This window comes from Actinia tenebrosa, unplaced genomic scaffold (genome assembly GCF_029948245.1).
Source record: "Actinia tenebrosa isolate PJP-AT-01 unplaced genomic scaffold, QUT_ActTen_1.0 PGA_scaffold7__59_contigs__length_16204524, whole genome shotgun sequence".
In the NCBI taxonomy this organism is placed as follows: Eukaryota; Metazoa; Cnidaria; class Anthozoa; order Actiniaria; family Actiniidae; genus Actinia; species Actinia tenebrosa.
This window is the reverse complement of record NW_028292584.1, coordinates 9,025,814-9,050,557: the sequence shown is the minus strand read 5'-3', so window position 1 is coordinate 9,050,557 and position 24,744 is coordinate 9,025,814. Positions and strand designations below refer to the sequence as shown.

Below are 24,744 nucleotides of genomic sequence, written 5' to 3'. Positions count from 1 at the left end.
TAAAAGCGGTCCGGTGGATTTGGATTCGCAAAATTAAATCGATTCTCTTTATTTTATGTGAGGGAAAAGATTTTGGTATACATCAACTAAAAATTTTTTTTTTTTTTTTTTTTTTGGGGGGGGGGGGGGGGGGGGGGGGTTTCGTTTAACGCCAAAACATATTTTGCCCGTGTCTGGCTATTTGGAGAGCTCATGCACTCGAAGGTCGCATTTGGGTAGATTTAAGAGCCCTGCCGCTTCAAAACTATTTATAAAGTATTCCCAAATTTTAGCTACACTGTTAACTTTATATACGTTTCATCTGCTATTCAAAAAAATTATTTAGCTATTTTCCTTTTGCTAACGAAGTAGAGCAGAAATCTTGCTAGGTCTGATCCGCCCCTGTGTTAGGTTTTTCATTGTCAACCATGGTCAACTATGTTTTGACTGTGGTCTAACCATGGTGGCTGACCATGATCAGAAAATAATGATGACCATGGCACACAGTTAACCATGGTCAAAAGACATTTTGTTTGATTTTACCAAAAAAAGAAATAAATTGATCTAAATATGGGAAAATATAAGAAACAAAAGCTAAAAATCAGTTTTTAAATATTCTAAATTAATTTAATTTGCATTTTTTCATGATATGTTACACAGTCAACCACAGTCAAAGTATAATAATGATGACCATGGCACACAGTTAACCAGGGTCAAAAGAAATTTTGTTTGATTTTACCAAAAAAGGCACAAATTAATCTAAATATGAAAAAATACAAGGAGCAAAAGCTAAAAATCAAATTTTAAATATCCTAAATATATTTCATTTGCATTTTTGTCATGAAAATGTTACACAGTACAGCGAATTCGTATATCACACTTTAGCATGCTAATGAGGTCTGCTAATATTCAAATACAAAAACAATAATTAAAAAAGACACGAATTGGAAAGACTGCACAACTTTATGACGTTATAGGGAAATTAGAGCATTTTATATCCATTATTTTATTAACAAAACATGAAAGTTTCAATTCATTCAAATAAGTCATTCTACATTTCTTCGACGAATTTCTACAGTTTTTACTTGAAAAGTCTCTCTGTTTAGGGTTTTGTTCCGTTCTGATCACTGATGTTTTTGTCTACTTTCAGAAAAAGCTGATTGACATTCTCCATCGTGCTCATAGCTTTTTCGCACACCTTTGCATGTGCGAGGTTAGCTTCTTTCGCTTTGTCTACTTTCCTCTTCTTCTGAGCAGAAGGTTCGATACTCTCGTCTTTGCTAGGAGATGAATCAGTAAAAGGTTCGATACTCTCTTCTTCGCTAGGAGATGAATCAGCAAAATTCTGATCCAGCCTTACCTTGAGGGCTTCAGCCCTTCTCTCATCTGGTGGCATTTTTCTTGAATATCTTGTTTGATTTGAAACTAGAAATTGTTTCTCCGTTCCAATCTCTCCTGACTCGGGGCCATAGGGCTGCTGCATAGCACTTTTGCATGCGTCTGGTCAGGGACTCGTCTGTTTGGGTTTTAAAAATACAGGTTAACTACGTGTTGTGGCATGCTTGCTGCTATCTCTCCAATTTCCTGTCGTGCTGTCAAGACAACCTCTTTCCATCCTTTGCTGTTAATAGTGTTGTAATATTCGAGAACAACACTTTTTTCTTTCTTTCCAATTCCGACCCGACTTTTCTTGGAGGGAAATAAAATTCGTAATAAACAGCAAACTAAGTATGGTTGAGGGTTGATATCTAAAGCGCCAACACAAAAGTTATATGTATAGATACTGACCTGGCACGTTTGCTGAACAATTCATTTATTAGAAATTCGAAAGTAGTCAGCTGAGTGTAAATATGAATCCTCTTGGTCCGTACACAGCAAGCGCAAAATGTAAATTTATAGCGCCCGTGTGATGATTCACGTGCGAATGGCATGAAAAATGCCGTGTTTTATGTTGGAATGCGCATCTTCGCTCAGCAGTTCATGCAGCATGGATGCGCAGCAAGTCCGAGTAGTCCTTTTAAATATAGTCGCCTGGATATTGCTGTTTGCAAAACATAATAAAAAGTGCTATGCAGCAGCCCTATGCCCCCGAGTCAGGAGAGATAGGAACGGAGAAACAATTTCTAGTTTCAAATCAAACAAGATATTCAAGAAAAATGCCACCAGATGAGAGAAGGGCTGAAGCCCTCAAGGTAAAGCTGGATCAGAATTTTGCTGATTCATCTCCTAGCGAAGACGAGAGTATCGAATCTTCTGCTCAGAAGAAGAAGCTAGACACAGCGAAAGAGGCTAACCTCGCACATGCAAAGATGTGCGAAAAAGCTATGAGCACGATGGAGAATGTCAATCAGCTTTTGCTGAAAGTAGACAAATACATCAGTGATCAGAACGGAACAAAACCCTAAACAGAGAGACTTTTCAAGTAAAAACTGTAGAAATTCGTCGAAGAAATGTAGAATGATTTATTTGAATGAATTGAAACTTTCATGTTTTGTTAATAAAATAATGGATATAAAATGCTCTAATTTCCCTATAACGTCAAACAGTTGTGCAGTGTTTCCAATTCGTGTCTTTTTTAATTATTGTTTTTGTATTTGAATATTAGCAGACCTCATTAGCATGCTAAAGTGTGATATACGAATTCGCTCTAGTCAATATGGTTAGAATATGGCCGTCAATTATAACTCTCAATTTTGTTTGCATTTCTTATTGTCATGACCATGTTATGTATGAGTCAATTCCAAAGGTTCCCATCCCCCCCCCCCCCCCCCCCTACCCGGGCAACCCCCCGGGCATTTGACTTTTTGGGGAAAAATTGGTCAAATTCCCCACCATGCGGGCCAACAAAATGATCAAATGCCCCACCGTTCAGGCTCCACTAAGTGGTCAAATGCCCGTCCCTCCAGTTCGATGAATCTCTAATTTTACCTAAAAAGTACGAAACTGAGCCTGCATACACCCAACAAGTTTCATGCTAAATACCTTTTGAGATCGTTTTATCATTTATAGCTTTAATTTTATAAGAATCGAGACTTGAAATCTTTGCCGACTTTGGAATTAGCGTAAACATATTTATTGTTTTGGACTCCAAAAACTTATCTTCGTCTACTCGTTCTGTACTGTCATCCACATTGAAAAGTTTTGCTTCTTTTTCTTTTTAATTCCAAGCTTTTCTTTTCCTGTTTTTCAAAGAAGCGACAATTATAAGATTGTATTTTGAAACCAAATTTTTGTACAGTGGCGATTCGATTTCAATGAGATCGTAATCAATCCGAAGTTCAACCTTTCTTTTGAAAAGAGTGCGCAAAGGAATCCGCCAAAAAAGCTTTTCTAACTTCTCTTGTGCCATCCCAGATTTTAAACAAAGATATTTGGAATTTTTTTTAATTCACAGGCGAACCAGAGTCCTCTAAGCACGATCCTAGTGAAGCGTAAAATTTTGCTATACGCTAATTTATGCAAATTAGATAAGGGCCGCTATATTTAGTCAAAAGTCAAATGCCCGCCCGTTCGGACATATATTCAGCGTCAAATTCCCCACTCTACGGAACTTGACTATGGTCAAATGCCCGGGGTATGCCCGGGGGGGGGGGGGGGTGGGAACCTTTGGAATTGACTCACACATTACACTGTCAACCATGGTCAAAGTATATTAATGATGACCATGGTACACAGACAGACAGACAGACAGGCAGACAGACAGACAGACAGACAGACATATTTTTTATTTGCACCTTTAATCGTAAAGATATATACAAAAATATATATAAATACTTATTATATGTTAATTATAAATAAAAATGTCAACTGTCTCCCTAGGAACTAACAAGAGACTAACACTCTTTTGTAGATACGTATAAACTTAGGGCTCTTCAAAGTTAACCCGCTTTACTTACATCATATAATAATAATAATAATAATAATAAATATTTATATAGCGCCTATCCAAATCTGCTCTAGGCGCTTTAAACAAAAAGAAAAACCACAAACTGTGGTAGGCTGTGAGCTTTGCTTGGCGCCTGTGGCTACCGCCACACAACCCATACCACAGGGGAAAAAAATAAATAGATAAATGATACGAAAATAAAATAAATAAACACACACGCACGACGAAACCACGACTAAGGGTCAGACTGTTGTATCGGGTAACAATCCCCTACTCTTACGAAAAATACAACAGGATCTTTTACGTCCACTTTATCGGGGGTCAAGTGCAAGTAGACGGGACCTCCGGTTTCACGTCATTATCGGAGAAGACGCTTGCTTGATGGCTGTTGGCTCCCTTTGACAGATCTTATTTTTAATCCTGCTGGGTGTCAAGCCACCCTCCTCACTGGATAATACTTCGTTTATGAAATCCATATTTTGGCTTTAACCAGTGCATTTCGAATAAACTTCCACACAATACAGAATTGATGGTTTTCAACCATTCCCAAGAGAATTAAATAACAAAAGACACGGCGGCCATGTTGGAGGATATAACAAAAGAGTTCATTGACAATTCTTTCGTTAAGTTCCTCCAACATGGCCGCCGTGAAAACCGTCAATTGAAAAATATTCTCATTTATTTCCTGTTATTGTTACCCACTACTGAAACTCTTTCCGGTGCATTAATGACATCTTCAATTCCATCTCTACAGACTTGCAAGTCTTGCTTAGAGCCTGTACTGTGACCGTCAGTGGACTGGTGATTAGCCTCGACAAATTCCAGTATGTACTGTTGGCGCCTAATGTTGTGTTATTCACTGGTGACCGCCGTCAATAAAACGTTTCTTTAGATAAAAATACCGTATAATCTCTGTTCAAAAGTAGTTTTTTTTAATAATTTTGGAAGCTGAATTAATTTGCTCAACAATATCATGCGATGGGTTCAACATTGCAAAATTGGAGGCTGAGAACATGGATTGAATCAATGCCAGGCATGTAACGTTGAAGTCTTATTTTGCTTTTCACTTGTTATTCAAAGTCAATTTATTTATGGAGTTATCTTGCTGAAATCTTGCTAATGAAGTTTTTCTTATGAAGCTGAATGTCTGGCTGGCTTTTCGAAAGCGTTAAATATGCTTCAAAGTGATATTTTGATGTAAACAATCATGAGGAATATAGTGGGGAATCAAAATCCACAACATACACTTGGAAAAATCTTGCAGAAGCTATTACAAATTACTTCTCTCTTTATAACAATTTATTTCTTATTTAGTGAGAAAATTATGTTCGTGAAGGTCTCGCAATTATTCATTTATAGTAATACTCAAAAAAACTGTATAAAAAAAGTATTTTGAAGCAAAGGCATATATCTGTTTCTTTGATCTATTTTCCATCTCCAAATAATTCTAGTTAAACACTTTGAAAATGCATAAACAGATTGGCTGTGTGTATATATATAAGCTTATATATGTCAAGACAGAACTAGAGCAGCGCACCAGGACAGCCAAATTTAATTAAGTAACTTTAGTGAAGAAACTGTAGACACCACTAAAATACACCTAAACTTCGTGTGAAATGGTAAACTTTACTTCGTGTTTGACGTACATAAAACGTATCGAGCACGACTAAAACTCCCAGTAACCCCTTGCGGGGAGTGGGTCTCCACAGGAAGCCCAAAGTCCACTACAAAACAAACAGTAATGATGAAAAGGTAAATTATACACCGTGAAAAGATGAAAAAACTTACTGACGTTTCGGACGCTAGTCCTTCGTCGGAGTAAAAGAGAAAGAAGTGGTAGAAAGGAGTGTATATATGATAGAATAAGACAAAAGAAACCAATGAGAGCAAGGTAGGCAAGGAAACAAAAACAAACAATCAAAAGACAAAAGAAAAGGTTAGTTGAAAATAAAGCGTTCATTAATCCCGTTGGGACTAAGAGTGCCCAATAGGTGAATAAGCCGCATTTCTTTGGTCTTGCGACAATCATTGTTGCCGTTAAGCAAAGAAAGACCGAAAACAATGAAGTCAGAAAGAGAATGGTTAGCTAGATTAAAATGGCGGGAAACTGGTTTGGTGGGATCGTTATTGCGAATATCATAAAGATGATTGCAAATGCGATCACCAAGACGGCGGCCAGTCTCGCCCACATACAAAAGATTACAGCGGGTACATTTAATACAATATACAACATTAGAAGTGGTACAAACAAAATGGTCAGTGATTTTAATAGTAGATTTAGGACCGACAACAGAAGTGTGAGAGGCTATGTGAGGACAAGTATAACAACGTTTACGAGAACAGCGAAAAGTACCAGGTTCTTTGTTAGAGGGAAGAACTCCCTTGACCAAGAAAGAACGGAGATTACGATCACGTTTATAGGAAAAGAGAGGGCGGTTGTTGAAAATAGCAGAAGTGCGAGTATCAGAGTCAAGCAGAGAAAAGTTGCGGTTAACAATGGGTTTAATGGAAATGTTAATAGGATGATACGTAAGAGTGAAAGGAATGCGGTCATTATAGGGACGAGTGTGAGGAGTGAGAGCGGTGGTACGATCAATAGTAGAAACTTTACGAATGGCGCGATCAATAACATGAGCAGGATAATTACGCTTAAGGAAGAAGGAACGCATCTCAGAACATTTAACAGAAAAATCAAGATCATCACTACACAAACGACGAAGACGAAGAAATTGCGAGAACGGAATAGCGTTAAGAGTGTGCTTAGGATGAGAAGACGAGTAGAGTAAATAAGAATGAGAGTCAGTAGGTTTGTAATGGACACTAGTGCTAAGACGGTCGTCATTAACACTAAGCAAGATGTCAAGGAAAGTGACTGATGTTTCACTAACCTCCCACGTAAAGTCTAAGGCAGGGTGAAAAGAGTTAACAAAAGAGATGAAAGAATCTAAGTCATTACGCGAACAAGAAGTAGCGCCAATACAATCATCAATATACCGTCCAAAAAACTCAGGTTTAGGTCCATTATATTGTTGAAAAACAAGGTTTTCGATATAACCAACAAACAAATTGGCATAACTAGGGCCCATCTTAGTACCCATAGCAACACCGTTTACCTGCCGATAATACCGATCACCGAAAGAAAAACAATTAAGAGTAAGAACAAGTTCAGCTAAGCGTAACAAAGTGGGAGTGCTGGGCTCGAGGACAGGACGAAGATCGAAAAAATGCTGAAGAGCACGAAGGCCCTCATCATTAGGAATAACAGTATACAAAGATTTGACATCCATAGTAAACAAAAGCTTAGAAGAGTTATCAGGAAAGCGAAAATCATTAAAAATACTAAGAGCGTGATTAGTATCCTTAATATAAGTAGGTAAAGACTGAACAATAGGCAACATGAGAGAATCTAGATAGCTAGAGATGAGTTCGGTGGGACAACTACAAGCAGAAACAATAGGACGACCAGGGTTGTTAGCTTTGTGAATCTTAGGAAGAAAATAGACGTGAGAAGTACGAGGAGTAATAACAAAAAGGTTTTTAGCAGTGGAGGGTAAAGAGCCATCAGAAATGAAAGAGTTAACAGTGTCTTTAACTAATTTTTGATTGTCAGGGGTAAGATCCTTATCCACTTCACAATAAAAATTAGTATCAGAGAGTTGACGTAAAGCCTCCTGTTTATACAGGTCAGAACGCCAGACAACTACTGCACCGCCTTTGTCAGCGGGCTTAATAACAATGTCAGAACGATTGCGTAATTGACGTAAAGCCAACCACTCGTCCTTAGAAAGATTAGAATAACTGAGTTTACGGTTAAGATTGAGATTAGAAATATCACGGCGACACTTATTGACAAAAAGATCAAGAGAAGAAAATTGTCCCTCGGGAGGGACCCAGTTAGACTTACGAGGACAAAGGCGCTCAAAGACATCACGTTCACAGTTAGAGTTAGAAGAGTCGGAGAAAAAAGCTTTAAGGCGAGTACGGCGAAAAAAAGATTCAGAGTCTTTCTTGACCTGAAATTCATCAGATTTCTTAGCAAGAGGAACGAAGTTCAAACCCTTGCTAAGAACTGAAATTTCAGAATCAGAAAGAGGTAAATCTTCGGGAATGGTGACAACGGAATGACTGAAGACATTGTGATTGCTATGTTCAACATGTGTAAAAGGATCAAAACCAACAAGAGACACAAACTTATTACGCTTAGTAACAAACAAAGACTGGTACAAACGGCGGTTAAGAGTAAGAATGTGATTACGAATGGAGGAAACTAACACTGCCGGACAGACATTAGACAAGTCTCTGAGGCAAGCAGCAGTATCAAGAGTGAGGGCATCACGTTTACAGCACATACTACGAATAGTGGAACGCATGACAGAGCGAGAGAAAGTGGAACAAGCAGAAGAAACATCGGAAAAATACTGAGTAGAGTTGACACCAAAATTAGAAGCATGAAACTTAACACGAAAACCAACAGGAATGACTTTAGCATGAAGACAACGACCAATGAAATAGATATGACTAACAAAGCGTGTTTTAGCGAGAGTAAGGTTAAAGAGTTTGAGAGCGAGATTAGAGCTAATGTTAGGAAAAGGAAATAAAAAATGTCAAATCTTTGTATACTGTTATTCCTAATGATGAGGGCCTTCGTGCTCTTCAGCATTTTTTCGATCTTCGTCCTGTCCTCGAGCCCAGCACTCCCACTTTGTTACGCTTAGCTGAACTTGTTCTTACTCTTAATTGTTTTTCTTTCGGTGATCGGTATTATCGGCAGGTAAACGGTGTTGCTATGGGTACTAAGATGGGCCCTAGTTATGCCAATTTGTTTGTTGGTTATATCGAAAACCTTGTTTTTCAACAATATAATGGACCTAAACCTGAGTTTTTTGGACGGTATATTGATGATTGTATTGGCGCTACTTCTTGTTCGCGTAATGACTTAGATTCTTTCATCTCTTTTGTTAACTCTTTTCACCCTGCCTTAGACTTTACGTGGGAGGTTAGTGAAACATCAGTCACTTTCCTTGACATCTTGCTTAGTGTTAATGACGACCGTCTTAGCACTAGTGTCCATTACAAACCTACTGACTCTCATTCTTATTTACTCTACTCGTCTTCTCATCCTAAGCACACTCTTAACGCTATTCCGTTCTCGCAATTTCTTCGTCTTCGTCGTTTGTGTAGTGATGATCTTGATTTTTCTGTTAAATGTTCTGAGATGCGTTCCTTCTTCCTTAAGCGTAATTATCCTGCTCATGTTATTGATCGCGCCATTCGTAAAGTTTCTACTATTGATCGTACCACCGCTCTCACTCCTCACACTCGTCCCTATAATGACCGCATTCCTTTCACTCTTACGTATCATCCTATTAACATTTCCATTAAACCCATTGTTAACCGCAACTTTTCTCTGCTTGACTCTGATACTCGCACTTCTGCTATTTTCAACAACCGCCCTCTCTTTTCCTATAAACGTGATCGTAATCTCCGTTCTTTCTTGGTCAAGGGAGTTCTTCCCTCTAACAAAGAACCTGGTACTTTTCGCTGTTCTCGTAAACGTTGTTATACTTGTCCTCACATAGCCTCTCACACTTCTGTTGTCGGTCCTAAATCTACTATTAAAATCACTGACCATTTTGTTTGTACCACTTCTAATGTTGTATATTGTATTAAATGTACCCGCTGTAATCTTTTGTATGTGGGCGAGACTGGCCGCCGTCTTGGTGATCGCATTTGCAATCATCTTTATGATATTCGCAATAACGATCCCACCAAACCAGTTTCCCGCCATTTTAATCTAGCTAACCATTCTCTTTCTGACTTCATTGTTTTCGGTCTTTCTTTGCTTAACGGCAACAATGATTGTCGCAAGACCAAAGAAATGCGGCTTATTCACCTATTGGGCACTCTTAGTCCCAACGGGATTAATGAACGCTTTATTTTCAACTAACCTTTTCTTTTGTCTTTTGATTGTTTGTTTTTGTTTCCTTGCCTACCTTGCTCTCATTGGTTTCTTTTGTCTTATTCTATCATATATACACTCCTTTCTACCACTTCTTTCTCTTTTACTCCGACGAAGGACTAGCGTCCGAAACGTCAGTAAGTTTTTTCATCTTTTCACGGTGTATAATTTACCTTTTCATCATTACTGTTTCATTAGAAACACCGACGCAGCTCACACTAGTTTTTAGCTAGTTATATCTTTTTACAAAACAAACATTTTGGCTAATATTTGCATGCCCATGTATATTTATTTAGGTTTTTCTTGACCATGCTCTATGGGTGCTGTTTGCAAACATGTGCAATGAGACTTTTTCAAAACCGTTATTTTGGTGGTGCTTTCAAACATGGTTGACCATGGTAAACCATGGTATTGATATTGCTTTCAAACGTGGTTAACCATGGTATACCATGGTATTGATATTGCTTTCAAACATGGTTAACCATGGTATACCATGGTATTGATATTGCTTTCAAACATGGTTGACCATGGTATATCATAGTATTGATATTTCAAACATGGTTGTCCATGGTATACCATGGTATTGATATTGCCTCCAAATATGGTTGTCCATGGTATGCCATGGTATTGATATTGCTTTCAAACATAGTTAACCATGGTATACCATGGTATTGATATTGCTTTCAGACATGCTTGACCATGATCAACCATGGTATTGATATTGCTTTCAAACATGGTTGGCCATGATCAACTTGAGAAACTGACTGACCTTGCTTGACCATGGTTAAACTTGAACAATTTAACGTTCATGGTTGACCATGGTCAAACCATGGTCACATCATGGACAAACCGTGGTCAACCATCGCCAGAAATTCCGAACGAACTCGAGCTTCAAATATCTGAAACTTGACACTATACGAATTGCCCAAGGCGGTATTTAGTAGAAGAAATGTACAGAGCTTTTTGTTATTTACTTAAATTGTGTGTTTCACGCTTATGCAGGCCGCCTTCCCGTACTTTAGTTACAATAACATGCTCTCTAGCTTTCATTTGATAATAAATTTACTTAATTTATTTTAGAAACTACCTCGTTTGAGACATTGTCAAAATAGTAATATTATCTTAGGATCGACTACAGAGACAGCGTTGTAGAGCCTCATACCTTGCTATTTTCAAACACTTAGCCCTAGGAATAGAAGTTGCGTGTCTCTCTTCCCAGACCCTCGATCGAAGCCTCAAACATGCTTCAAAACAGTGACCATGTTTTTTTATGAAATACTCCGAATATTCACCACGTTATTTAAAGACTGAATAGGCATACCTTTGAAATTGTTGAGTGCGCCATTTTGTAATACAGCATGGTAGTTAACGATGAAAAAGAACGGATTTTTTCGCCTTGATTGTAGTTTCTTCCCTCCATTTTGAATAAATATGCTACAGGCGTTCTTTGTTTGTACGCTAAGAACTAGTAACGAGTGTAAATGGGACGTTTTGATTGGTTAACATAATTCTCGCGCGAAAATAGATAAAAAAATTAATACAGAGAAAGAAATACACATCTACCGTCCATGTAATAGATATATAATGTCCGATGTGCCACCGTTGAGAGATCCTTTATGCCTTTTTACTGATTGTCCCGAAAGCAAATTGAAATTTGTAAGGATACAGCTTGAAAGCGGCAATGAAGTAGTGGCTTGGTTAAAGGTACAGTGCAAGGCGTTCTTGGAGTGGCGTAGTCAAAAGACTAAAAAAGTAAAGTACATCGATTTGCTGAATAAAATAATACCTGGAAACTCGATCCAGATAAACCGAGAAAGTGCACGGCTAGAAAAGCGGCTATACAACATTTCTTGCGAAGTAGAAGAAGAAAGAAAAAGGCTGAACTCAAGTGGGTCAGTTGATGTAAGAAACAGCTTACCACTCTCCAACAAAACATTATGTATACTGAAGCAAGACATCGTAAATGTTTCTCAATGGAAAAGCTCAATATGTTCTCTAAAACTGGAGATAGAAAAGGCCGCAACTGAAATTTGTACACAGAAAGAAAAAATGGAAGAAATAGAAAAAAAGAAGGAAGAGTTATTTATTCAAATAGTGCAGGAAAAAGAAAAAATGAAAAATTGCCAGTCTGACATAAAGACTCCTTAACAAGTGAACACCAGGCTCTAAAGAAGCATTTACGAGAAATAGAAAGGGAGCAGCATGAGGCAGTAAGGGGATTGCCCATAGCAAAACTTAAAACAAAACAGTCACAAAATAGAAAACTAAAGCAGCTGAAAACAAGGGCCCAAAAAGCACTTTACTTCACAAATCTCTTTGGTTTGGAGCTAGAGTACTCAAGCTGCAGGATAAAGAAAGCTCAAAAGCATTCTTTGTAAATTTCAATGAAAATAGCCCTGCCAGTATTTCTTCTAGTTCCTCCAATGCTTCCTCACCTGTATCACAGTCACTGACAGAATCTGAATCCTTTGTTCCTGAAACCCCAACAAACAGTACAATTTCCTTACAATTGGACACTCCACCTGATGATTCCCCCAGTACCCCACCCACTAGTGCAGAATTTGTAGATCCTGGTTTGATGTCTACAGCAACAGGTCCAACAGCAAATACAACCAAGCAGCCAAAATACTGCACACTAGATGATGATGAGAAAGGAAAGATAGAAAGTATTCTCTTTCTTTTGGATAAGTTTGGAGTGGGGGATGCTTTTCTTCATGAGTTGACCTTGCAAACTGAAAGTCTTCCCAAGTCTTACCTCATCAAACAATGTAGGAGTGAATTGAATAAGCAGTGCAAGATTACAACAACACCAGGGAAAGCTCCAGGCGCTCAGTATTCTTTCAAATTTCTACTTAGTGATCATATTCGTGAAATGGTGAGAATTTAATGTTTTGGAAATATTTTTTATCAGTTGAAATAAATTCATATAAATATTTATTATTATTATGGTATTAATTTTCCTTTTGGTTTGGCTTTTTACCTTAGAAAAAAAAAGGGATTACTTAAGGATGAAAAAGTTAGGGTGGAAATTAGTGGTGATGGTGCACGGATGAGTCGCTCAAGCAATTTTGTTCTCCTGAGTTTTTCCTTCCTACAAAGTCTTGAAGATTTGCTGTCCTCTAAAGTTAACAAATTAATAATGAAATAATAAGAATAAGATTAATAAAAATAACATAATAAAAGTAACATTATTATTATAATAAATATTGCTATTATTATTTTATCAAAAACATAAAATTATATTGACAATTTAAAATAAAAATTACATTTAATTCAATTATTTTGTTTGTTTTTGCCTTTGCTTTTGTTGATTAGGTAGTCATACATTGGTTGTAGTGAATGGCCCAGAATCAAGAGAAACTTTAGAACAAAGTTTTAAAGATTGTTTCGAGGAGATCAATGATGTGGCAGACTGTGGGCTATCAAAGTGGATGATGAAGAGATTGAAATTGAACTCTTTCTTGGAGGAGACTACAAGGTACTAAAAATATGTTCAAATGTTTAAAAATTTTGAAGAGAAAAAATCAAGCTTTTTATGTTGTATAAAAAGAATAAACAAGTTCAATTTGTATAACTTTGGTATAAATTTCAACTTTTAGTTTGTTTTGATGGTAATGGGTTTGGCTGCAGCTAATTCAGACTTTGCATGTCTATGGTGTAAAGTTTACAAGAAAAACAGGTGAACATTGTGATTCAATAAAAATCCATAACTATGTGAATGTGATTATAATATTTGCATGGATAAATCTATGGTCAATATTTTTGTATTCATTAGAGGTGACATGTGCAAAGAGGATGAGTACTATGACAAGGTACCACTCAAAAGGACCTTAGAAGAGATAAAGGAAATGTCTGCCTTGTGCTCTGGGGAGAATTTCTGTTGTGTGCATCAGCTTTTACTTAACATTCCTTTAGATCACATTATTCCAGATGAGCTGCACTTAATGCTGAGAGTCACAGACATTCTCATCAAGAATTTGATAGAGGATGCCATGCAATGGGATGACAAAGACAAGGCTACTGGAAAAATGAGTTCTAAGGGAATGCACCTGGAGAGACTCATAGCAACTATTCGTAGTTGTGGAGTCTCTTTTTCAGTTTGGGAAAAGGCTAATGCTGATGGAAAAGGCAGTGGAACCTATGACTTTACAAGTTTAATGGGAGATGACCGGAAGAAGCTGCTAAGAACTCTTCCTGATAAGCTAACATCTGTGATTCAACCAAGCACTGAAAAGGATGTAGCTGAACTTTGGAAGGTATTTCATTCATTTAATTTGGATAAAAAGAGGATTATTTATTTAACTTTTTCAATATCTTATAAATTTTAAACTATATTTTCAGGCCTTTGGTGACATATATTTCAACTACTTGTCAACTTTTGACCAAGTGAATGTATTGGAATACCGTAGAAAGGTAAGTATAACAATAAGTTAGTTCTATATGCATATTTCATACTTAGAATTTGTTCCTTTTGTATTCAGATCAAACAGTGGATTGAGAGCTTTTCTAAGCTGGGTGACAAAAGGGTAGGATATGGTCATGAACGAGTCACCTGCTATTTGCACATGGCAGCATACCATATCCCAAGCATGCTAAAGGATTATGAAAACATTAAACAGTTCAGTGGTCAATGTAAATTATAATTATTTGCAGGTGTTGAAAAGAATAATGATGATGCTAGAAGGATCGTTCAGAGAAAAACTAATCCTACAGACGATCCAGCAGAAATACTACGAACAGAGTACCGCCTTCATGCTCTTCTACATCATGAAAGACAACCAAGACAGTACACCAAGAGATGTCTTGTGTATTGGCAAACTGATATAAAGAAATATAGGGGCAAATGCACAGGTATCAGTTACAAGAAACCAGTTGAGTGTGAGGTAGAGGAAATGCCAGACACAACAGAACCTCAAGAGGTGGGAGAATTAGCTACAATAGTGCCAGAAACCAGTGAAAAGCAAAACCAAAATAAGCGAAAAAGAAAGAAAGTTGCATCCTCAAAAAGAAAAAAGAAAGCAACAAAGAAATAAACTGTACATATACATAAAGCCAAAGATAAATATAATATACTTGTATGTTTATATGCATAATGGTAGAAAAAACACCTACTGTGAAACAGCACTATATACACTGTTTCATGCTTGCAGTGTTTGTATTTTAGCACAACAATTTGATATGACAAATTTCATCATTTCAAAACCTCTTCTGACAAGCTAATAATTATTATTTATGTGAGGGTGCAAATCATATAGCTGTGAAATAGCACTAACTGTTTTAGTACTAAGGATTAAGTGCTAGTTTTTGCTATCAATGTTTGTGCTATTCAATGGATATATGGTTTACACACTAATATATATTTTCCTATCAGTTATTCTGAATCATCCCCAAGGGCAACCCTCACAAATGATATGGTCAGTTTTTCCTGGTATGCCCTAGGGGCCACAACAAAAGAGCCATTATTTGCTAAGCAATATTTCTTGGGTGACCAATAAATAAAATGCCTCATTTTAAAGGGATAAAAAACTTTAACCCCTTGCCCATGGGCATCTGAGCAACAGTCCCAACCATTGGGAAAAAGGTGAGCTGGGAAGCTGCCTTTATTGACATAGTGCCAGCCATTTTTAATGTATCCCTTTTCCCTGGAAGAGATATCTATATATATCTCCTCGCAAGAAAAGGGTCATGGGCAGGCGGCTTTTTGATTTTAGATGTTGCTCAACAGCAACCCTCAGCTTTGCCGTTTCCTCAACAAGTACATCCAGAGACGGCTTGGGCAATGAGAACATTCTTAAACATAAACAAACTAATGTCAGGAACAATTCATTATGAATGTAAAAGCTTTAGTTTTGGTATTAACAAATATATTTGTGATAGTTTTGATAATGTATAGTTTTACTAATGTCTATAACTCATAAAAGGCATTTTATTCATTTATCATAAGCGGGTAACAAAAAAGATTCAGAAAAAGGTACAATAAATCTATGTAGGCTTGATTTTATGTGCATACCTTAAGCTAAATATGCCGTTGCACTTAATTATAAAAAGTTTATACAATAAATGAACAGCAGATACATGCGTGCAGATAAATTAATGTATTGTTGCAAAGGGTTCGTATGATTAACTATCTATCTTGATAAAAAGCATTTTGTATGTAAGCAGGGATAGAACATACGTAGTGAGAGGAACATACCGAATACATTCGTCTGTAATATTTTCTTCTGGTTCCCACGTAGCGTCATAAGGACCGTATCCTTTCCAATTGTACAAGGAACTCATAGGACTGTTCAGAACAATAACGTAGACAAATTTACTTTAGACATTTTTAGAATAAAGAAACTATCTTACAGTTACTGATTTCAATTGCAATATTTGCATGACTTAAGTTAAGTTAAATTGAACTTGTTTCCTCACCTTTTTATCTTGTGAGCGTCTCTTTTGAACGAGGCGATCGACAGCCCAGAGTTTCCCGTGTCCTTTCACTCTTTTTCCCCGTATTTGCGGCAGAATATCCACAGAAGAAGTAACATTTAAAGCCGAATAATATCCCTTCTCTCGACGAGACGCCATATTGCAAATAGAAAAACTCTATAGTCACGTGATAACAGTCCAATCATAAGCGTTTAAACACAATTGTTTTATTGACATGACAAAAACTTATAAATAATTAGCTCCGCCCAAAATGGTTCGGAATTTCTGGCGATGCATGTTTGCTTGACCATGTCCTAACATGTTTTAATCATGTTTGACCATGGCCCTAATGGCTTTGAAGAAGAAGATAAGAAATTCCATTTTCAACTGAAAACTGGACAAGTTTAACCTACTTGTCTTACTCTTTGAAGCCTGGATCAGATCTAGAAAGATTTCTGCTCTACTTCGTTTGCAAGAAAAATCGATATTTTAAGTCTTCAAAGCATCAGAAAACGTATCCGATTCAAAAAATAGAGGATATTACATGGGCGCGGGGAGATACGAAATTTATCTTCGAGTGTTGAAAAGATCTCTCACGAGTGAGCGCAGCGAACGAGTTAGAGATTTTCAACACGAGAAGATAAATTTCGTATCTCCAAGCGCCCATGTAATATTCTGTTTATTATATAATTATCCATAAAATCAACTTAACAAGCTTTTTATTATTATAAAAAGTTTTTATTCTTAAACTAATAGCTTAAATACACATGGTAACGATATTTTCACATGTGAAAATAACATGTTATTTTCACATGTGAAAATATCGGTTTTTTGAAAAGCAGAAATATAGGTATTTAATGGATAATTATATGATAAAACATATTAATTAATACGTATTTCCTGTCTAGAAGAAAGTGACCTATTCTTGAGTTGGTCAACGACAATTTTTGGAATTGACTGTTTTCAAACCAATGCCTTTGTATTGCGCGCTGCATAAACGAGACATTTTTTTTTTAGTTTGCTTGCTTTATTACTGGTCAAGTGTTTATATTTATGTGTACATAAGCCTTAATGATGATTGGTTAACTTACGATGTGGGTTTTAAAACAACATGGGGAAAAAGTTCCATACTTTTACAGATAAAGGTAAACAGAATGTGGACAGTTTTAAAGCATTTTCCTTCGATTCGTCTATCCACGTGCGTCATCCAAACTGGTCTAGTTTGCAAAAGACTTATAACAAGCTCTCTTAGAAAAGGGATTTAAATGATTAAAATTGAGATTAAAATGATGAAACAAGAAAAGTAAAATGTGAAAAAAATGGCCATGATGTACAGTAACCAGTAAACTCAAATAACATACGTATCTTACATCACTATGACTATTAATGGTGGGACCCTGGGAAATGAAAAAAAAAAAAATGTTTTGAGTTGTGAAAAAGTAGGTCCTAGAATCTTTGATCCCATCGTTGCTTTGAAACTAATGTAAGAGAACCATCATACAATTTACATCACTTTTTTGTACTAATATCTTTAAATCAATCAGATGGGAAATCCTTTGTCATTTATGCCTTTGGTTCCTTTTCAATTTCTGTAAAGTTTAAATAAAATAAAACATATATAAATGATGTCACCAGTTTATCTCATTGCTCACGCAAACAGAAAGAAAATAGAAAAGGAGGCGGGTAGATAAACGGACATGGAAAAGGAGAGAAAGACAGGCGGAGTCACGGAGGCACAAAGGAAAGGAAGAAAAGAGGCACTGGTGCACAAAGGGACTCACCTTACTTAATTTCAGGGACAGGAAGCATCAAGAATGTCCTTTAATTTCTCTGACAAAGCGTTGAAGTCTTTGACATGGAAAACATGTTTTCTTGAGATTTGTCGAAGCTCACTATCATTTATTCCTTTACCAACGCCAACGGCTATCATTTTCACCTTTTTGGCCTATTTGCGAGAAGAAGAAAAAATTATAAGCTCAGGTTAAAGAATTTCTTTAAAAAAGCCCCTGAATGTAATACATTGTTACGACGTACCGACAAAGGCTTGAGGACGGTGGAATAAGGTAAGCTTCCTCGGTTGGTCTTGCCATCGGTCAAAACAAACAATACGTTTGGTACGTTGCTACGGTAACCACCACGCGAAGAGTACAGGTCACTATTGGCAAGTTGCAAGGCTCTGTCAGTACGCGTTCCACCTTGCAAGTACTTGATACCTTTATGGACAGAAAAAAATGATATTATTAAACGATTGGAATTCAAGAATTCAAAATTCAGTAAGGGCAGTGGTCAGGGGCAGCCAGGTTCTCTCGGTTGTATCGTGCAGAACCAATTAGCCAATCAGCAAACGTTTTGTTCGTAGTTTAAGATTTCCTAATCCTAAGTTTTCAACTAAAAATAAACGTCTATAACCCGAAAATAAAGAAAATAACCACACCCGTGAAAAGATTTACCAAATAACTTTTTGAAAAAGCATATTTTGTCGTCGTTGGTGGAAAATATTTTGTTTTATGGAGATAATAGAAAACGCTTGGAAGCTTTTGAAACTTTAGTTTTATATTTTTCGGGTTCATGGCTGGAGTGGTAGTTTTATAATTTTTTTAAAAAATTGGTTCTGTAAGGTCAGTCGTTTGTCAGTTGTTTTCTCGAAGATCAGTCGAGCATTTGAGTGTTTTGTTTTTGCCTTATTGGGTTTGGATCGTCTGTAAGGCTAGCTTGTTGGTCCACATGGTCGATGGGTCGGCCGGTCGGTCGGTCGGTCGGTCGGTTTGTTTGGTGCCTGGTTTGTTGTATATCCCTGATCACTAATTTGATGCTTTAAGTAATATATACAGTATGAGTGGCCGTGTTGTAGCGAGGCGTAGCCCAGAGTTTGTATATCGGATACAACACGGACACGAATACTGTAGATTGCTTATCAAACGTCTAGGTTAGTTCCTTTGTGTTTCACTAAAATTTTCAAAATTAAAGTGAATCTGCCCAAGAATATCCAAGTTAAAGTTTATGCAAATTAACACAGTTTTGTATCAGATTTACAACACTCTTCACGGTCGTGATTTCTATTGTGTTTTCCTCATGAATTATTAATGAGTTTGATAATTGAGATTTGGTCGATTGTATTTAAGGTCTTAACGGGTTATGTTCAATCCATATTATTTTCACTCACCATAAACGCGATTCATCAAGGTTTTAGAATTCTGTACAGCAGCGTCATTAAATCTGAAGATGGTGTTTGCCGCTGCATTATAGGCGATGACTCCGAAACGAGTGCCTGAAGACGCATACTCAAAATGGCTGATCAAACTTGCTACAAAGTCTTGAGATTTCCTGAAGTTCTCGGCCCCAATGCTACCTGATCGATCCATTATGACTCCTACATCCATTGCCTGATGACAAGGAGGACTTGCCGGCTTTTTACCTATTAATAATATCAAAACACACATCTATTATCAATGGTAAAATTGCGATACGTAACGTGGATGGCGTAGTGGTTTACCACTCGCCTTTCACCGCTGTGGTCCGTGTTTGAGACCTGGCTCAGACTGGATCTTATGTGAGTTGAGTTTATTTTATGTGTTCTCTCTTCCTTGCCACTAGGGTTTTCTCCGGTTTCTCCGGTTTACCTTCTCCGTAAAAATCAACATGTGATTTGAGTGTTGTATGTTGTAAATATAGAATGTAGTGGTAGTGCGTGTGGAAGGAACCTCAAGGAAGAGCTAGCCCCGTACTGGGAGAGTGGTGGTTGTGAAATATATGTTTATATATATTAAGTTTAAATTCGCGATTAAAAAACTTTGTCAAATAAGCTTAGACACCTTTCAAAGTTATCTTGGAAGCGAAGGTAACAGAAAAACACAAGAAAAACTATACTTATTCTCGATAAAATTGTCACTTCTCATATATTTTCCTATTAGCTTGCTTAGTACCAAGATAATTTATCAAAGGTCTGTGGCATACCTGTTGGGCATCCATACATCCCCACTCGCATGGAGATGTGACTGTACCAAGACTTAGGCCTCAAACGAACGTACTGAGCCACAATCGGTGTTGGGAGTTTATGGCTGACAACTGAATGACGGTCGGTGTTTGCAGCAAATATCTAAACGTGACAAGGAAAAGGGCCTTAATAACAATGATCTTGGGGAAACAACGTTGCTTTGTATAAACAGATTCGTCGATCCTTAGCTCTTCCCCGTGCTTCTCACACTTTCGAAACAGTTGCTTCTTCTTCGTATACGCAGATGAAAGAGCCAATGACCAATTGTTTTGACTTTTTTGCATCATATTTTATTTATTGACTAGTAACGCTTATTATTTAGTATATTCCGATGCATATCGATAGAGGCACGTTTACACTACGGGCGATTTTTGCAGCATTTGATCATAGTTTAAAATGGTAAATGATTAACAGTTGTAAAGTTTAATTCCGGACACCAAGATTACCTGAAAATGTCTCTTTTGAAGCACAAGACAAAATGTATTTCATTTTCCAAAAACGCGCCAAAATCACACCTTAATTTACCGCAAAAATCGCAAATGTAAACGGGCCTTTAAGAGCCAGGGTTGATCTGTATGGTTATAACATGTTGGACTGAAAAGTACCATCAGTATCAAGGCAAAAAAAGAAGATTAGGTCTAATATAACATTCCGCAAATCACATTTGTTAAGAACTAGACCTCGAAATTTTCGCTTACCTTGGCAACTTTGCCCATACTGTAAGGTGTAAACCGGACGCCATCTTGGCTGTATTCTACCGTGTAGGTCCTGACCCACTGGTTAGCATCTTGACGACCCTGAGTAGAAATGCGTGTAATCTTCATCTCTCGATCAAAGTCGACAAGCAGCCATTGATTGGCGTTGTTATGACGTGCAGACCAGGCACCAGTCCTTCCTCCTCCAGCAACGAAGTCCAGCTTGCCGTTTGCAGCTCTGTGATTGTAATTCCAGTCCGAAGAAGAAGACAACATCCAGTCCCCTAGGTTAATGGCGCCAGCACAAGATGGCGTTGGTGGAATAGGGAAACCTTAAAACAAAACAAAACATCGAATTTGTCCCACTTAAGAAATATTCCAGAAAGCTTAATTTTAAAAAAAAATTGATTATTAGGTTATCGTATCAAAAAATCGGTGCGACTTCTAGCCTAACAAAAGGTTTTTGTAAAAGCCTCCAAAATTGACTAAAAAAGGACTGGCCATTAATGACTATTATGTTGAGGGGCAAATTCAAAATTTTCCGACTACGAATAATTAGTATTGTAATTACTTTTATAGGTTATGCGGATGGATCAGACTTATCGAAGAGTTATCAAACGTAACCCTTCAGGGGCAAGAGTTCTGAAGCTCAAACACAGGTGATTCTATTACTTACCACTTGTACATCCGTAGATTTCGAATCTCATAGAAATGTGTCCATACCAAGACTTGGGACGGATCCTGATGTATCTTGCAATAATGGCGGGCTCCAAAATAAGGCCAACTATACTGTTACGGTCACTATTTCCCTTTAACACCCGACCTCCTTGGTAGTCTTCAAAATGACCTCCATCCATGCTGTATTGCACTGTATAGGTTTTTACCCACTGGTTATAATCTTGACGACCTTGTGTTGCGATACGAGTTACTTTGACAACTCGGCGCATATCTACTTGTATCCATTGGCCAGCATCATTGGTTTTTGCTGACCACGCGCCTGTCTTTGCGCCTTGTTTAACTGTACCGAGTCTTGCCCAGGATGGTGAATGGTTAGCATCAAACGTGGAAGAGGCTTTGATACTGGAATCGGGGATAGTTTTTCTCTGCATTCCAAGAGCAGAAAGGCAACTTTCAGTTGGAACTTGAAAGCCTGGACAAAGTTAACAAAAGAATTATTAAATTGAGGTCGTCGTGTACATGTTATAAACTACAAGAACGTTTACCAAGATAGTTTTCTGTTTATTCTTACCTGAAGTGCATCCATAAACCTCGGCCCTCATGGAAATGTGTCCTTGCCAACTTCGTGGATGAATTCGAAGATATCGAGCGTATATCACTCGTTTCAGGTTATGACTGACAACAGTCGATCGATCAGAATTTCCCCGAAGTACCTGCGTACACAACAAAATGAGATGCCACTTTTTCTATCATGATCTGTGTTTAATTGGACTTCACAAAAGACTTCATTTGACTTACCTCTGGCAGCATGTTCCAGAACACACCATCTCTGCTGTATGAAAGTGTGTAACTCTTCACCCACTGGTTAGCATCTTGACGGCCTTGGGTAGCTATCTTGATTATTTTTGCAATTTTTCCAAAATCTACTTGAAGCCACTGTTCAGCATTATTGTATTTAGCGGACCACGCTCCCGTTCTTCCTCTACCAGCACGGAAATGTAGCCTACAATTAGCTGCCCGGTGACCGGAATTCCATTCAGAGGAGGCACGCATTTGGGAATCTCTTACACCATGCGATTGAAGACCAAGAGCATATCCGCACGCTGCGCTGGTAGGAACTGGAAATCCTTGAACATAAAAAGAAACGTTTTCAAAAGAGTAAATAAAATTTTAGAAGCAACTGAAGGTAGTAATTTAACATCTTAAAGAATCCTAGTCAACCACAATGCACTGGCAGCTTAAACAATAAAATATTATGCAATGTGCCATTTTCTCTGCCAGGCAAAATGGCGGTTTTGAAAGGTGAAGTTTTGGGAATGCAGTTCCATCGGTCTGGTTATTTCTCCTAGAGGTTTTTCGGACATTATGCTTTAATGATGAATAGTCAATTTATGCTTTACGTGAGGTTTTATAAATTTAGGCAACGAATCTAAGATAGATTTCGAATGTCTCCATGGCTACCATTTAACGACCAACATGGCATATTTAATGTTACAAAAAGAATCCGTATGAAAATCTTAAACATAGCTGCTGTGGAATCCATAAAAGGAAGGAAAGTTTGAGAATTTGAGGGCTTTCGCATAAATAGTTTGCAGATTTGCAGAAATTTTGCTCCATCATACTCAGGACGAGTTTTGAGAACGATGTAGATGAATGATGTAATCCAGACATAATGCATTCGTACAGTGCATGGCGATTGTCTAGAATTCTATGATAGAATTTGAAGGTAGCGAGGTAAAGGTAGAACTGAATGGCGCGATGAATTCGGCATTCTAGTCAGAGCTGCACAACGGAACGAAGCTGTGGTGAGAAGCGGTTGTCGTAAATCTTCAGCCCCGGTACCTGCAACGTGTTTCTATATTACTTACCACTAGTGCATCCGTAGATTTCGAATCTCATAGAAATGTGTCCATACCAAGACTTGGGACGGATCCTGATGTATCTTGCAATAATGGCGGGCTCCAAAATAAGGCCAACTATACTGTTACGGTCACTATTTCCCGTTAAAACCCGACCTCCTTGGTAGTCTTCAAAATGACCTCCATCCATGCTGTATTGCACTGTATAGGTTTTTACCCACTGGTTATAATCTTGACGACCTTGTGTTGCGATACGAGTTACTTTGACAACTCGGCCCATATCTACTTGTATCCATTGGTTAACATCATTGGTTTTTGCTGACCACGCGCCTGTCTTTGCGCCTTGTCTAACTGTACCGAGTCTTGCCCGGGATGGTGAATGGTTAGCATTCCACATGGAAGAGGCTGTGATACTGGAATCAGGGATGGTTCGTTTCTGTATTCCAAGTGCAGCAATGCAAGTTTCAGCTGGAACACGAAAGCCTGGGTATATTTCAAAAATAGAATAAAATTGAGAGCTCATTGGTCATACATGTTATATACAACAAGAATATTTACCAAGATAAACTAAGGATTATTCTTACCTGACGTGCATCCATAGACCTCGGCCCTCATGGAAATGTGCCTTTGCCAGCTCCTTGGATGAATTCGTAAATATCGAGCGTATATCACTCGTTTCAGGTTATGACTGACAACAGTCGATCGATCAGAATTTCCCCGAAGTACCTGCGTACACAACAAAATGAGATGCCACTTTTTCTATCATGATCTGTGTTTAATTGGACTTCACAAAAGACTTCATTTTACTGACCTCTGGCAGCATGTTCCAGAACACACCATCTCTGCTGTATGAAAGTGTGTAACTTTTCACCCACTGGTTAGCATCTTGACGTCCTTGGGTAGCTATCTTGATGATCTTAGCAATTTTTCCAAAGTCTACTTGAAGCCACTGCTCAGCATTATTGTATTTAGCGGACCACGCTCCCGTTCTTCCTCTACCAGCACGGAAATGTAGCCTACCATTAGCTGCCCGGTGACCGGAATTCCATTCAGAGGAGGCACGCATTTGGGAATCTCTTAAACCATGCGATTGAAGACCAAGAGGATATCCGCACGCTGCGCTGGTAGGAACTGGAAATCCTTGAACATAAAAAGAAACGTTTTCAAAAGAGTAAATAGAATTTTAGAAGCAACTGAAGGCAGTAATTTAACATCTTAAAGAATCCTAGTCAACCACAATGCACTGGCAGCTTAAACAATAAAATATTATGCAATGTGCCATT

At 37.8% G+C, this 24,744-nt stretch overlaps 3 protein-coding genes and 1 pseudogene across 9 annotated transcripts in view; 1 reads left to right on the top strand and 3 right to left on the bottom strand.

Annotated features, from left to right (window-relative positions):
• Positions 1 to 266: 266 nt before the first annotated feature.
• Positions 267 to 1,917, bottom strand: LOC148905509 (uncharacterized). 3 transcript variants are annotated; one of them, XM_089040114.1, is made up of 3 exons: positions 1,768 to 1,916; positions 1,340 to 1,495; positions 267 to 1,259 (listed from the first exon to the last, which is right to left on the bottom strand). In XM_089040114.1, the coding sequence occupies exons 2-3, from the start codon at positions 1,363 to 1,365 to the stop codon at positions 1,082 to 1,084; spliced, it is 204 nt and encodes a 67-aa protein (XP_088896240.1). In that variant the 5' UTR covers positions 1,366 to 1,495; positions 1,768 to 1,916; the 3' UTR covers positions 267 to 1,081. The 3 variants fall into 3 exon arrangements, with proteins under 3 accessions (XP_088896240.1, XP_088896239.1, XP_088896241.1); XM_089040113.1 differs by having other exon boundaries at positions 267 to 1,495; positions 1,768 to 1,917; XM_089040115.1 differs by lacking the exon at positions 1,768 to 1,916 and having other exon boundaries at positions 1,340 to 1,732.
• Positions 1,918 to 11,408: 9,491 nt separating this feature from the next.
• On the top strand, positions 11,409 to 16,173 carry LOC116298533 (uncharacterized; annotated as a pseudogene). Its single transcript, XR_016121790.1, has 7 exons — positions 11,409 to 11,716; positions 12,156 to 12,699; positions 13,136 to 13,302; positions 13,424 to 13,503; positions 13,600 to 14,080; positions 14,166 to 14,237; positions 14,306 to 16,173. The product of XR_016121790.1 is annotated as an uncharacterized LOC116298533 (transcript).
• LOC116298548 (uncharacterized) lies at positions 14,961 to 16,279 on the bottom strand. The gene is made up of 3 exons (XM_031707059.2): positions 16,239 to 16,279; positions 16,018 to 16,107; positions 14,961 to 15,614 (listed from the first exon to the last, which is right to left on the bottom strand). The coding sequence occupies exons 2-3, from the start codon at positions 16,101 to 16,103 to the stop codon at positions 15,449 to 15,451; spliced, it is 252 nt and encodes an 83-aa protein (XP_031562919.1). The 5' UTR covers positions 16,104 to 16,107; positions 16,239 to 16,279; the 3' UTR covers positions 14,961 to 15,448.
• A 1,343-nt stretch (positions 16,280 to 17,622) lies between these two features.
• LOC116298543 (uncharacterized) overlaps positions 17,623 to 24,744 on the bottom strand; it is a 40,465-nt gene continuing 33,343 nt past the window's right edge. For 3 of the 4 annotated variants that reach the window (XM_089040073.1, XM_089040076.1, XM_089040075.1), the window contains exons 37-48: positions 24,273 to 24,601; positions 24,046 to 24,187; positions 23,471 to 23,944; positions 22,401 to 22,729; positions 22,174 to 22,315; positions 21,601 to 22,074; positions 20,928 to 21,256; positions 20,190 to 20,331; positions 19,399 to 19,650; positions 18,270 to 18,448; positions 18,017 to 18,180; positions 17,623 to 17,824 (exon numbers count right to left, since the gene is read on the bottom strand). In XM_089040073.1, the coding sequence (XP_088896199.1) occupies positions 18,028 to 18,180; positions 18,270 to 18,448; positions 19,399 to 19,650; positions 20,190 to 20,331; positions 20,928 to 21,256; positions 21,601 to 22,074; positions 22,174 to 22,315; positions 22,401 to 22,729; positions 23,471 to 23,944; positions 24,046 to 24,187; positions 24,273 to 24,601 (2,945 nt within the window). In that variant the 3' untranslated portion in view covers positions 17,623 to 17,824; positions 18,017 to 18,027. The remainder of the gene's footprint in view (positions 17,825 to 18,016; positions 18,181 to 18,269; positions 18,449 to 19,398; positions 19,651 to 20,189; positions 20,332 to 20,927; positions 21,257 to 21,600; positions 22,075 to 22,173; positions 22,316 to 22,400; positions 22,730 to 23,470; positions 23,945 to 24,045; positions 24,188 to 24,272; positions 24,602 to 24,744) is intronic. The other variant, XM_089040074.1, reaches the window with a different exon arrangement.

Excerpts from the sequence above, each read along its gene's own strand:
- LOC148905509 (XM_089040113.1), bottom strand. The coding sequence starts at position 1,462 with ATGCAGCAGCCCTATGGCCCCGAGTCAGGAGAGATTGGAACGGAGAAA.
- LOC116298548 (XM_031707059.2), bottom strand. The coding sequence starts at position 16,103 with ATGAGTTCCTTGTACAATTGGAAAGGATACGGTCCTTATGACGCTACG. Across the intron at positions 15,615-16,017 it reads ATTACAGACGAATGTATTCG|AATGTTCTCATTGCCCAAGC; the intron begins GTATGTTCCTCT and ends TTTATGTTTAAG.